This window comes from Pseudopipra pipra, chromosome Z, assembly GCF_036250125.1.
Source record: "Pseudopipra pipra isolate bDixPip1 chromosome Z, bDixPip1.hap1, whole genome shotgun sequence".
In the NCBI taxonomy this organism is placed as follows: Eukaryota; Metazoa; Chordata; class Aves; order Passeriformes; family Pipridae; genus Pseudopipra; species Pseudopipra pipra.
Window position 1 is genome coordinate 61,564,638 of NC_087581.1, and position 13,910 is coordinate 61,578,547.

The 13,910-nt window shown below is 43.7% G+C and overlaps 1 protein-coding gene across 1 annotated transcript; it reads right to left on the reverse strand.

Annotated features, from left to right (window-relative positions):
* Positions 1-1,648: 1,648 nt before the first annotated feature.
* Positions 1,649-11,650, reverse strand: DNAJC25 (DnaJ heat shock protein family (Hsp40) member C25). Its single transcript, XM_064641201.1, has 4 exons — positions 11,321-11,650; positions 10,197-10,349; positions 7,918-8,388; positions 1,649-5,335 (listed from the first exon to the last, which is right to left on the reverse strand). Exons 1-4 carry the CDS (start codon positions 11,621-11,623, stop codon positions 5,213-5,215), a joined length of 1,050 nt encoding a protein of 349 aa, XP_064497271.1. The 5' UTR covers positions 11,624-11,650; the 3' UTR covers positions 1,649-5,212.
* Between the last annotated feature and the right edge of the window lie 2,260 nt (positions 11,651-13,910).

Below are 13,910 nucleotides of genomic sequence, written 5' to 3' on the forward strand. Positions count from 1 at the left end.
GCTCCGCCCGCAGCGCCAGCGGCACCGCCCCGACGGACACCCCCGAGCGCTGCCGCCTGCGGCGCCCTCGGCGGCACCGGATGGGGACTAAAGGTGCTTCGGGGGACGAAAACTCGTTGGTTAAAATAGGACAGCAAGGGGAGAAAAATAAAAGCGAAGAACAGGGAACAAAACAAAAAGGGGGGGGGGGAGGGAGAAAGGGAGAGGGAAAAAAGGAAAAGGGAACAAAAAAGAGTAGGGGGAAGGAAAAAAGGAAAGGGAAGACAAAGAAGAAAAATGAGGGCAAAGGGAAAAAAAGGAAGGGCAGAAAAAATGGAAAAGGGGGGGAAAAGGAACAGGAAAAAGGGGGGGGGGAAGAAGTGAGAAAAAAAAGGAGGGCAAGAAAGAAGAGATGAAAGGGAATCCATAGGCTCAAGGAATGGTTTGGGTTGGAAGAAATCCTAAAGATCATCTAGTTTCAACCCTCCCTGCCCTGGGCAGGGATGCCACCCACTAGATCAGGTTGCTCAGAGCCCAGTCAAACTTGCCCCTTAACACTGACAGAGATGGAGTTCTAAGCATCCTCCTCTGCCCACAGGCAGCTGTATGGCTCAAACTGCCTGGCAGCTGCTGCCAGTGTTGTTTCATCCTCACCCAAAACTGTTCATCACCATTTCACCAGTGGCCATAAATAAGTCCCTTCATTTTTTGGCAGGGGTTTGCCGGCCATTAGTTTGCTGCCTTGTTGAAAAGTCAGTGGGTTGAAGCTTATAGCCTCAAATGGTTGCTCTGAACATAAAACAGGACAAACAGGGGATCAGACCCAGCCAGCATGGGTCTGTGGAAGGCAGGTCCTGCTTGACCAGCCTGATGTCCTTCTATGACAAGGTGAGCCAACTAGAGGATGAGGGCAAAGCTGTGCATGTTGTCTACCTGGACTTTAGTAAAGCCTTTGACACCATCTCCCATAGCACTCTCCTGGATAAACTGGCTGCTCATTGTGTTTATGAGTGCACTCTTCACTGGGTATAGAACTGGCTGGATGGCCAGGCCCAGAAAGTGGTGGTGAATGGAGTTAAATCCAGTAGGTGGCTGGTCATGAGTGGTGTTCCCAAGGGCTCAGTATTTGGGCCAGCCCTGTTTAATATCTTCATTGACTACCTGGACAAGAGGATCAAGTCCTTAGCAAGTTCATAGATAACACCAGGTTGGATGGGAGTGTTGATCTGCTGGAGGGCAGGAAGGCTCTGCAGAGGGGTCTGGACAGGCTGGATCAATGGGCTGAGGCCAATGGTATGAGATTCAACAAGACCAAGTGCTGGGTGCTGCTGCCCTTGGGTCACAACAACCCCAGGCAGCGCTACAGGCTGGGAGAAGAATGGCTGGAAAGCTGCTCAGCAGAAAAGGATCTGGCAGTGCAAGTTGACAGTGGCAGAACATGAGCCAGCAGTGTTTCCATGTGGCCAAGAAGGCCAGTGGCATCCTGGCATGGATCAGAAACAAAGTGACCAGCAGGACCAAGGAAGAGATTATCTCCCTGTACTTGGCACTGATGAGGCTATGCCTCGAGTCCTGTGCCCAGTTCTGGGCCCCCTACTTCAAGATAGACATCAAGGTGCTGGTGTTGCTGAACTTTAGGAACTCTCTAAACATGGACAAAGAGTCAAGATTAGAAAGGAGACATTGTTTATTTTGCACGGGGTGCAAAGTGGAAGTTTTTCCACAAATCAAGCACACAAAAGGGTAAAAAGCAAGGAAATGTACACACTAAAGTTTACAAAAACCGACCTATCTAATACATAGTAAACATCTGCCTAATGCATAGTCTTTGAGCCTGGCAATCTTATGCAATACTTGTTACAGCCTGTATGGGCCTGTCTCTCGTGATCTCTGATGGTCTTTTGGGGAGGTGCCCCCTACTCAGTTTCCAGTGAAGTTCAGATCAGGACAGGCAGAGCCCTATGTTGAGTGCCAATTAGGATGTGATCTGCAGCTCCGGCTTAAACAATTGCCAAGCAGGACATAAAACACAAAAGCTTTCCATAAGCATTAAGCAACACCTGTTAAACACACCTGATAACATCTATTTGTATTCAAAAGAAGGGTTAAAGGTGAGAAAGATACCATCAGCTTCCATCTGCAACAGAGATCAAAGGAAGGAACGGAGAATTCTGCTTAAAGATTCAAAGAAGTCTGTTTGAACATATCACTGGAGCGTGTCCAGAGAAGGGCAACAAATCTGGTGAAGGGTCCGGAGCACAAGTCCTGTGAGGAGTGGCTGAGGCAGCTGGAGTTGTTTACCTTGGAGAAAAGGGGCTCAGTGGAGATCTTATCCCTCTCTACAACTGCCTGGAAGGTATTGAGGTGGGGAATTGGTCTCTTTTCCCATGTAACAAAAGAAGAAATTATCTCAGGCTGTACCAGGGGAGGTATAGTTTAGATATTAGGAAAAATTTCTTCATGAAAAGGGTTGTAAAGCATTGGAATAGTCTGCCCAGGGAAGTGGTGGAGGCACCATCCCTGGGAGCATCCAAAAAACCTGTGAATACGGCACTTGACGACATGGTTTAGTGCTGAACATGGTGCTGGTGCTGCTTTGATGGTTGGACCTGATGATCCTATCAGGCTTTTCCAATCTTAATGATTCTGATTCCATAGGGACAACCAGCCACACACATTCTTGTGCCTCAAAGCCTCAGTATGGTCATGGAAAGGACTCATGCTGAATCTTCTCCAAGGTCCTATTATCTTGTCACACTTTTCCCCATTATAATCTTACCATTACCTTGTACCAGCAATACTTATTCATGCACATGCCTCTCTCTAAAGTCAGTTGAATCTACACTGGCTATACTGGGCATAGTATTGTAACTCTCATCACTCTCTGAAAATTTATGCCCCGAAAAAAGACACCATTTAGAACTCCAATGACATGTTAGGCTAGAAATGCTCAGTAGCCTCAGCTAACGAGGTGTCGCTGCAGTGCTGACAGCTTTCTAAAGACACATGAGTTTTTTCTACCCTTCATCACAAAGTTGTGACTGCAGTGTTGCTGCCCAGCAAATTTTTGTGCATTCCATTAATTGATGTCTGCATCTGGTTATTTTTAAAGGGCTCATATGTTGAGCAAAGAGGGAACTCCCAGCTTAGCTAGCTCCTTTCTAGAAGGTTGTAGGATACCGGATGACTTCTTCACTCACTTGGTGTCAGGCCACAGTGTTACAGAGATGAAACACCATTGCTGCCAAAAGATACAGTCTGTCCTCTGAAAAGACTGTACCTCCACTGCACTGATTTCCCACTGTAGTGGCAGGTCAAGAAATTAATCATGGTTACAAGGAAGGCAAAAAGGGAAAATAGATCTGTGTTTTTACTGCATATTTGCAAAACCCAGATACTTGGGAAAGGGCAGAGCAAAATGAGGCACAAGGTCAGGAGCAGCTGCAGAGCTGTTACCCTGTGAAACTGAGGCCACAGGATTAGATCCTCTTGCATACACCTGCCTCATTCTTTTACCATTTTATTTGTGCTTCATTCTTTGCTTCTACCACAGCAACCTAATCTTCCCCCTTCCACTCTTACAGGAGACTGTGTTTTGGGGGGATGAAGCAGCAATAAACCCAAGCTGCAGTCTCTCACTTCATAAGCATCTTTGCAGTGCCCCCAAGATTATTCCATGAAAGCAAGCACAGCTTATTCTATATAGTTTCTTTTACAACTTTTAGATTTAAATTGACAATTGAATACAAAGTGAATTAAGTTTATTGCTACACAGTCCACAGAGAAGGGAAAATCTAGCAATTCCTCTTCAGTTTTACTACTGCATACAGAGACTTAGCATAATGCTTCTATCATGCTTTTGAACATGTGTTATTTTAAACAGAAAACTGAGACAAACATTCCAGAAGTGTGTGAAAGGTAAACTAGCAAAAGAAGCATAAAGAAGACTCTTCTGCAAAGAATGAGGACAGGTCCCATTTGCAGAATCAGAAACTTCTTGCTTCAAAAATTAATCTGCATTTTAAAATGTTTAGCTACTATGGGCTTTGTCAGGAGCAGCACGTTCAAAAGCTGTGCTCCCAGAACCAATCTGCACAGAAGGCAGCTAATCACACACCATCTTCAGCAGTTCCCTTCAGAGGAACTTGCTTTTACAGGTGTCATAAATGACAAGCGAAAGACTATGCTCCCATCTGCCCTTCCCCAGTAAAATTAGTGAGGAGAAATAAGGTAACAGAATCCCTTTTACCAGCAAATCATGGAAACTCTCTGACCTGGGCTGAGTTACAGAGGAAACCAGTCTGCTGTTATGCATCATTTATTCTAAGTACTCCGAGGTCTGATCAGAAGAGATAAACACATTGAATACTTTAGATTTAGAATTTAAAACAAATTCAGTGTGTATATATAAATTTTTATTTACTTAAGGCATCAAAATTGCCCTTTTTAATAAAAGGCTCATTTTTCCCTTTAACCAATACTTTGGTGAAAGAAATGTCACATTTAGTAGACTAATATTCACTGGTATACTTGTTCTGAACAAGCAGGTATAATTCAATGTACAAGATGAAAAAACGAACACAAAATATCTAAACATACTATTTCATGAATTACTCTGTAGAACAAAGACTTAAGGCTTGTTTGCATCACAATGATGATCAATCATGCATCATTTATTCCCACAAAAAATAAAATCCATTTCCAACTGGACCAGGAATAGCAGTAGTCTGGTATAATCCCCATATTGTTTACATCAAAAAAACCAACAATTTGGCATCTTAGAAATTAGATTGAAAAGTAGGAGAAAAGAGAGGAAAACAGAAAGTGGTTCTTGCTTTGAAATCCTTTTTATGAATTTCCAGAGTCCATTTGCAGGAACCCTTCAATTTAAAGAGGAAAAACAGGACTTTCAAAGTTTGAACTAGGAACATTTTCAGAAAAACTAGAGTTATGGTTCCACTGATGATGAATGTGAAATATCTAGCAAAAATACATTGTTTGGAATAATGAATTCCATACTGAGATCCCCAAGTAAATGGCATATATACATTGAGCTGAGCCTGTTTAATAGGTCTGATTTATAAAAATGGTAAACCTGTATTATGCTTCAGCCTGATTTAAAATTCCTGAGTTTTAGATCACTGCTAAGTCACAGCAGACAAAACTCTGAACAACGTAATGAAAAGTTTTGCAAATCACTTTCAACATTAGCACACATTTTGTTTGTCAACTTTTAATCATCAATAAAAGTCAGCCTTCCAGGTCCTTCATTTTTCATCCACCGCCGATATCGCTTCCATCGGGGATCCATGGCCATCTTCTTCTTTAACTCCTCCTCTTGTTCTCGTTTATAGACCTGATAGACAGAGAGAAGATTTTAGTAAGGCTGAAGAAACAGCTTAAGTCAGCCTGAAGTGGGATGTGTTTATACTTCAACCATTTGCCAGTTTATTTTTCTTACAGAAGACTGAATTGCAACATGGAAGCAGACCTTGGCTGACACAAAGTGTCAGAGCACCTGCAGCCCAAGAGTCCTAGTCCAGATATTTCCCTTTTTTGCTGAGAGCAGAACTACTCTCTTTAAGATGGTACTGCAAGCTCCAGAACTTTTATTCCAAAGAACTAGATGCTTATGCATTCAACAAAACCAAATACACAGTAAGCAATGGCTAATGCTCCAAAAGCTAAACTTGGAGTCCCTCCTAAGCACACATGCTGTTCAATGCAGCTGTTCAGTTCCTCACTGTAGTTCTCCCATTTCAAAGTCATTATCTAACAGAATACTGCTATGGAACTTTTTATTCCTAATTAAGGTTCTCAGCAAAGTTAACATCTCTGTGTCAAGTATTTGCAATACCAACTGACAAATAATTACATTTCTGACAAGAAACAGTGTCGTTGTAATGAAATCTACAATTACTAGCAAAGCCAATTGTCCTTAAAAAAAAAAAAAAGCAACAGCACCTACATTTTTATTCTGGAAGGCAGTTTATGTAGGTACAGCCAGCATCAATCTCAATACCATACATGTTTATGTCATCTCAGTGTCATCTGACTTCTCCTGACTCAGAAGGCAATTTAATTTAAAGTTCTCCTATGCATGAACAAGATTTAAAAATATTATAGATAGCTACATAAATACACCACCGCAATATTCAGTGAAGAATCATTAGAAAACAGAAAAAAAAATATTGTGTAGCTCCATGATGCAACCATGTATTGAATTCTTGATCTTTCCCATCCTGAAAGGGACACTAGAAAACTGAACAATATGCAAATAGACATCTCCAACGATGAAAGAACAGAGAAGCTTTTGGGGAGAAACAGAGCATGTTTTTCAGCTTAGAAAATACATGACTACATTTCAAATAAGGATATGGTAGTGGCACACAAAAGCACCAGTAGCCCAAGAAGAGAATAAAGCATGATTATTCTCCATTTTCAGTAATACTGGAATGAGAAGGAGTCCGTGTGGCTTCAAAAAAACCCCATCTTCTGCAAGTGTTGGTGAACTGCTGACCAGATGGCACAGCAGACACTGAAAGCTTTAATGCATTCCAGTGACTAGGTAAGTTTATTAAAGAAAAACTTATTAAAGCAACTACCTACAAAGACATTATTTTCTCTCCAGGAAGTCCCAAATAAATATTACTATACAGGTGCAACTTTCACGTAGTCTTTACTGAAAATCAGCAGCTGGCCACAACAGGAAATGAGTGTGGGCTAAACAGACTTCACTTGTGGCAAATACAGCTCTTTTATATTCAGTGACCCAAACATGACTAGTTAAAACATCATGGATCAGAAACCACAACATTTTTTCTCCATCCTATCTTACCTTTTCCATGTAACACCTGCTTTGACTAGTAGCATTGCTCAATTTTTGCACTTCCAGATTGTTTTCTAGCAAACCCCTACTAACTGAACACTCATATGCACCTGCCAGCTAGTCCTTTCCTTATATTAGCATCTATTTTACTATTTTCCTCTTCAGGTTTGTAGAGTAATAAACCCCGGTCTTCTTTTGAAGAAGCATTCTCCTATCTTTGGTGTCCTGCCACCATCCCATTTCTTTTCCCAGCAGATGCAGGGCAGCAGCATTTCCTCTTCCCCTTAAGCAGGCCAAGTCTGTATTTTTTCTTTAGAAACCTCCCACCCAGATGCCCCACAGATGCACCTCTGCAGAACAATCGGGAGTATTTTTTCAATCTGCCATGCCCCAGCATCCCAAATCATTCTGGACTGCAAATTCCATGCTGTGGTTAATGTTCTTTTAATGCTCTCACAGACACCTTAACAATTATATATTGACTATTTAGTAACTGGCTTTCCATGGCAAGAATAGCAGTTGTGGCCTTTTTTACCATCCTCACTTGAACAGGTATTCAGCACTGCCGGAACAGTCCCTGATTCACTGACGGCCAAAGAACTATCAAGAAACAGTTAGGGAAAAACCCAAAACAATAACAACAACAGCAACAACCACAATAAAAAAAAAGCCCTGAGCTAAGAATTAAGCTTAGAAGACTGACGACATAGGAGTTTCAGACAATCAGGGTAATCCTTATTACAAATTATTGCTTTTTGGAGAATATAGTCTTCAACCTCCTGTAATAACCTTATGATAACACATTGTTTTAAGAAAGCCTTTCATCAGATTAAACAGAATCTTGTACGCATACACAGATGTCCTCTGACTGAGCAAATCCTTTCCTACACCCATGGGCATAGTCAGGAGCTGTTGTCTACCAGGCCATGTGCATAAGAAGTCAAAGGAAACACACCAAGTGATTGTCTCACAATTTTCAATTTGGAAAGGAATAGCTGAAATTGAAGCAATGCTTCGCACAGACCCATCCCAAGCACCTTCACAAGATGGTTGTTCTTACTGTGGGAGCAATGGGTAACTAACATTAGTTTTTCACCAGGGCTACCCACCTCGTAGTTTTCTCGTATCCACAGCTGCCGTTCAAGAAAGGTCTCCTTTTGATGATCTTCTAAGCTGTCAAACTGAGACTGAGACATTTTCATGTACCTTCGTATGATATACAGCTTCTCTTCCACACCATACTCTTGCCCTTTAATAGTGAAACAATAAATCCACCAACAGTACCAAACCACATATTTGCACAAATAAAAAGGAGCAAGAAGGATCTGAAATAGAAGGATATCATATATCTTGGGCTTCTGATAACCACCCTTTATATCTATTTTATTTTTAATAATGTCTTTGATAATTTCTTCCTCTTCTTCACGAATTTCTTCTTTAGATCGCCTGTTCTTTCCTTTTTCTTTAGTCTTGTTGAGTAAACCTTGTTGTCTAGCAATCTCAGTGGCTTGTATACGGTATTTTGGTACAGTAGCTAAGTAGTTGATAGCTTCATTGTAACTACTCCACCAGCTGAAGAACTGTAATTTAAGAACAGTAAAAGTAAAAAACTTATTTTTATACAGACACATTCCTATCTAGGGGTTTGCCAGGAAAAAAAAAAAGACATAATGCTGTTGCACACCTTTAACCACAGTTACATCACAATAAGGGTAAAAACTGAGGGTAACAGTTCTACTGTGGTATTACAGAAGCTGTAATCATTCCTCTGAACTTAGTAAAGCACCTGGAAAATAGATGTACAGAACTGTATCTCACAGCAATTTACAGTGACAAGCGAGGACAAGCAGGCACTATTCTGAATGGTTCTGTTTATGAGAAGATCGTCAACTTCTGAAGGTTAATGCCAGGCTGTGCCAGCCATTCTCAGAAGCCCCACTCCTTGGAGTTATAAATAAAGTAGCCAATATATGAACATCTAATTATGCAATTGTTACCCACTGTTTATTAAACACGGATTAAGTATGTGATGATCTCATTTCCCTGACAGGATTCACTTTGCAAGATTCAACACCCCCCTCTGATCTCCAACTGCCCTCTGAATTTCAATGGGGGTGAAAAAGAACCCAAACAAGAAACCAAGAAACCCATGCCTGGGTGAACACAGAATCATAGAATATCCTGAGAATATCCTGAGGTGGAAAGGACCCACAAGGATCGTCAAGTCCAACTCCTGGCCCTGCACAGCACAACCCCAAGAATGATTCCTTCTGAAGACAGGAGGAGCACAATGACTGTCATGGTCAGCTCAGAACTGATGTTGTTCCCATCTAGTGCCTTGTAAATTACATGAGATGAGGCATGGAAATCATGGAAGAAACCAGACAGGCACCTTAGCAAAGGCCAAGAAGCAGAAACAACAAAAAGCGAGACAGGCAAACCAGTTTACAGAGATGCTTACAGTGAATTTGCAATCATCTGGCAGGTGAACTGCAGGAAGGTGTCTCCACTTACAGCCAAATGAAGAAATAAGATATGAAATGAAACTTTTGCCATTGGAACAAAATCAGAGAAATTAGGTATTTGGTTGCATGTCGCATTAGAACTTATTATTCCAAGCTCTCAAATTCTGATCAATGTGTTTTGTTATTTCAGCTTCCAATATCTCACTAACCGTGAGATACCTACACCATGGACTAAGCTGTATCTTTATACCTCAAACGTCTTGGCTATTATTAATGATGTTTGATCCAGTAATCTAACAGATCCCAAAGAAAAGTCATGCATCTTCCTATTCTTAAATATGTGTCAGCAACAGCACAAATTTTCTCATCTAAGACACAGGCTGCTTTCTTGACCTTGGATCTACCACCTTCAGAGTAAACTCTGCTGAAGAGAATTTGCTTCTCTCCTCACTTCATCCTTGTGGTGTTTCAAGATTTAAAGGTGTAAGATTCAAATCTTAGTAAACTCCTGATCATCTATGTGAATTGAGTCTTGAATTTAATTTGCAATTAGTCTGTTTTTAAAAAAATGACTTATGCACCTTGACAAACCGACACCCATTATTTGGAGCACTAGTCCTGCCTGTGCTCAAGAACAGGCTATTCTGAGCCTGTCAGGAAGAACTACGTAACTTCTTCAGAAAAGCTACGCTTGACTCAATGAAATTAAAAGAAAATAATCTCTACTTTTGTTCAAGGTACCAAAGGCAGTTAAAAATCCGCTCAGTACATTCTGACTTCAGGATTGTTACGGACACCATGCAGAACTTCACCACAGCAGAGAGGAACAGACCCTCACTTTTTATTAAATGGCACATTATGACAACTGTCACTACGCCTCTCTCTTCAGAAACTCAGAGAATGATGTAAACGTGAAATTTTACCTGAAACACAGAGATGGCACACACGGTAACTAGGATCACTATTCTGACATCCACTTTAGGTGCCAATCTCCTGCTGTAGTAGTGGTAATAATGCCTGTAATACTCTTCAGGATGATCCAGCATGTAGTCATAATCTTTACGTGTTTCTTCATCCTGCAGGATGAGATGAAAAACACATCCAGGTTCAGATTCCTGTTTTCACTTACTCTGTTATAGCTTTGTTTTACATCACATTAATGACCATGCTGCTGTAAAACTGGCAATAGATCAAGTGAGTATGAAGCACAGAGGAAGATCTTTGGTCTTTTTCTCATATTCTCAATTATTTTGTTCTCAGACTTATCTGACCATTTAAGTAGGACATATGTAGTCTTAAAATGAACAAGCAGGCACTGTGTGAAAGACATTTAAAACTGGAAAATAGACAAGCAGTTGAAATCCACACAATAAGTATTTTTAACTTCAGAAAGAGAAGTCCAGATGGACTAGAGTTAATAAATATTGCTCTGGAAAAGATTTTCAGATGAAGAACCTATTACAAGATTGTTTTACAAAACTTTTAAGAATTAGTTTACAGGGCTGTGGAATCTGTCCAATGGAAGGCCATTTCAAAACCTCATTGTTCTCATTTTCTCTGTGTTTTTCTTCATTCTCCCTCATATAATTTTGGGATAGGAAATTTAATTTTAACAGACTCAACTGCATTCCATTCAACACTCCTCTTCCAAAAGAAAAAAAAAAAACACCAAACGACTTCCCTTTTTTAATTCCTTGTGGTCTTAAAACACTTACAGGTCTCTTTCTTCTATTCCGGGGCTCCATCTTTGCCGAATCACACATGTTTTGCCCTGATAAGCCTTCCCTTACAGATCCCACATGCTACCCGGGTCACTGCTACTTTTAAAGGTATGCCTCTAAGATAAAAACCAGCCGGCTCGTTAAAAATAAATAAAATATTTTCGAAAGAACGAATCCTAAACACAAAGGGATTTCCAAGAGAACTCCATCCTCCTCCCCGCACTCCCGGGCTGGCTACCGAAGGAGGTTTTTCGTGGTGTTTTTCCTCCCCTCCCTGACTGCTTACCGGAGCGGCTCCGGCCGCGGCGGCGGTCCCGCTCTCTCACCTTGAGGGTCTCGTAGGCGGTGGCGATGAGCAGGAACTTCTCGTGTGCCTCCTGCGCGCCGCCGGCCCCGCCGCCCGCGGGCTCCCCGCGGTACCGGTCGGGGTGGTACTGCCGGGCCAGCTGCCGGTAGGCGCGGGCGATCTCCGCCTTGCTGGCCTGCCGGCTGACGCCCAGCACCTCGTAGCAGACGCGGCGGCCGCAGTAGAGCCCGTCGGTGAGGCCCCGCGCCGGCCGCGGCAGCAGCGCCGCGCACAGGCACAGGCACAGCACCCACGGCCCGCCCGGGCCCCGCAACGCCGCCATTTCGCCGCCGCCGGGCCCGGGCCGCGCTCCGCGCCGTGCGCGCGGCCGGGGGCGGGGCCAGCCCGGGGCCAGGCGGGGTCGCGACAAGAGGCGGGTCGCGACAGAGCCCGCGCTTTAAGGGGTCGGTAGGAGGGAGTTGCGCTCTTCTCGGCGGTGCCGAGCAATAGGACGAGTCCTTTTCCCCTGGTTTCTCACAGGCTGCGCCTTCTCGTTCTTTCAGCCGGCGGTGTGCCCTTGCGGCCGGGAGCGCCCGCGGAAGCCTGGGATGCACTAGGAAGAGCGCTGCCAGCAGGTCGAGGGACGTGATCCTGCACCTCAGGCCCACTGAGGCCGCATCTGGACTGCTGTGTTCACTTCTGGTCTCCACAGCTCAAAAAGGACATGGAACTACTGCAGAGGGTCCAGCAGAGGCCACAAAGATGATGAGGGGTCTGGAGAATCTCCCTCATGAGGGGAGACTGTGGGAGCTGGACGTATTTAGTCTAGAGAAGCCTGAAAGGGGACCTTAATGCATATAATATCTCAAAGGTGGGTGCCTAGAGGAAGGTGTCAGAATCTTTTTCAGTGGTGCTCAGTGACAAGACAAGGAGTAGTGGCCGTAAACTAAAACACAAGAAGTTCCACCTCAGCATGAGGAAGAACTTTACAATGAGGGTGGCAGAGCACAGGAATAGGCTGCCCATGGAGGTCCTGGAGTCTCCCTTTCTGGAGATACTGGAAACCCACCTGGACATGTTCCTGCTGTTAGGTGTCCCTGCCTTGGCAGGGGCGTTGGACTAGTTGTTCTCCAGAAGTCCCTTCCAACCCTAATGATTCTGTGATTCTTCCAGGGAAAAACCTTTTAAAATAATGCCTGAGCCCATGCCTGGTTTGGGCTTGCTTCTGGCAGAGCTCAGAGTTTGGCTGCCTGTCATGTGGGATCCGGCCCCAAAGTGGGAACTGCCGTGTGCGCTCCCAACCCCCCTCACTACACAGACCCACAGGGAGCACTCCTGCTGCTGCTACCTGAAGACACAGCTGAGAGACCTCACTAATGCCTCTAAGTATCTGAAGGGAGAGTGTCAGGAGGGTGGAGCCAGGCTCTTCTTGGTGGTGCCAAGCAATAGGACAATGGGCAGAAAGCGATGCACAGTAGAGTTCCACCTGAACATGAGGAAGAACTTCCTTACTGTGCAAGTGACCATGCACTGGAACAGATTGCCCAGAGAGATTGTGGAGTCTCCCTCATGGAGGACATTCAAGAACCGTCTGGATGCAATCCTGTGCGATGTGCTCTAGGATAATCTTGCTTGAGCAGGGAGGTTGGACCAGATGTCCTTCAATGGTCCCCTCCAACCTGACCCTGTGATTCTGTGTGATTCTGCATGCACAGCTCCCCGGGATGGTGGCTGCAACAGCAGGCCTGTGATTTCCTCTACCTGAAGACTTCTCCTGGAAAGGAGGACTACATGTCTGCTCCAGTGTAACCAGCAGGAACATTACCTCAGTGTTAGACCTTTCCCAGGAAAGCCAGAAATATGCCTGACACTGTAAATATCCACCACAAAAATGCTCAGCTCATCAGAGAGCATGTGCTGTTCTTACACTAGAAATGAGTGTGCGTCCCATGTGCCTGGCATTCTCTGCCTGTCTCCTTTCTGCATTAATAAATGCTTATTATTTCACTGAGAGATGGATGGGTCACATATCTGTTTCCTCAAAAAAAAAAAAAAAAAAAGCTACCTCTTTGCAGCTCACTAGAGCCCAGCCTCTCAGTGCTCTGGGTTGGCAGTCAACTCCTCAGGCAAATTATCGTAGGTTGACCTGGACTGCACACCAGGTGCCCACCAAACTGTTCTATCACTCCCCCTTCTCAGCTGGACAGGGGAGAAAAAATAAGATGGAAAACAACTAAGTGGCTGAGAAAAGGCAGTTTACTAAAGCAAAAGTTTGTGCACGCACTAGCAAAGAGAAAAAAAAAATTATAAATTATTCTCTACTTCCCATCAGCAAGTGATGTCTGGCCACTTCCTGGGAAGTGGGGCTTCAGTGTAGATGTTGCTCTGGAAGGCAAACATAAATAATGAATGCTCTTCCTTCCTCCTCCTTTTCTTAGCTTTTGTATCTGAGCTGACAGCATAGGGTCTGGAATATCACTAGTTCGTTTGGGTTTGCTGGCCTAGTTGTGTCCACTCCCAGAATCTTGCCCACCCCCAGCCTACTGATGGAGGGTGGAACATTGGAGAAAGCAGTGCTGATGCTGTGCCAGTGCTGCTCAGCTGTAGCCAAAACACTGGTGTGTTGTCAA

Excerpts from the sequence above, each read along its gene's own strand:
- DNAJC25 (XM_064641201.1), bottom strand. The coding sequence starts at position 11,623 with ATGGCGGCGTTGCGGGGCCCGGGCGGGCCGTGGGTGCTGTGCCTGTGC. Across the intron at positions 10,350-11,320 it reads CCGCCTACGAGACCCTCAAG|GATGAAGAAACACGTAAAGA; the intron begins GTGAGAGAGCGG and ends CTCATCCTGCAG. Across the intron at positions 5,336-7,917 it reads GGATACGAGAAAACTACGAG|GTCTATAAACGAGAACAAGA; the intron begins GTGGGTAGCCCT and ends TCTGTCTATCAG.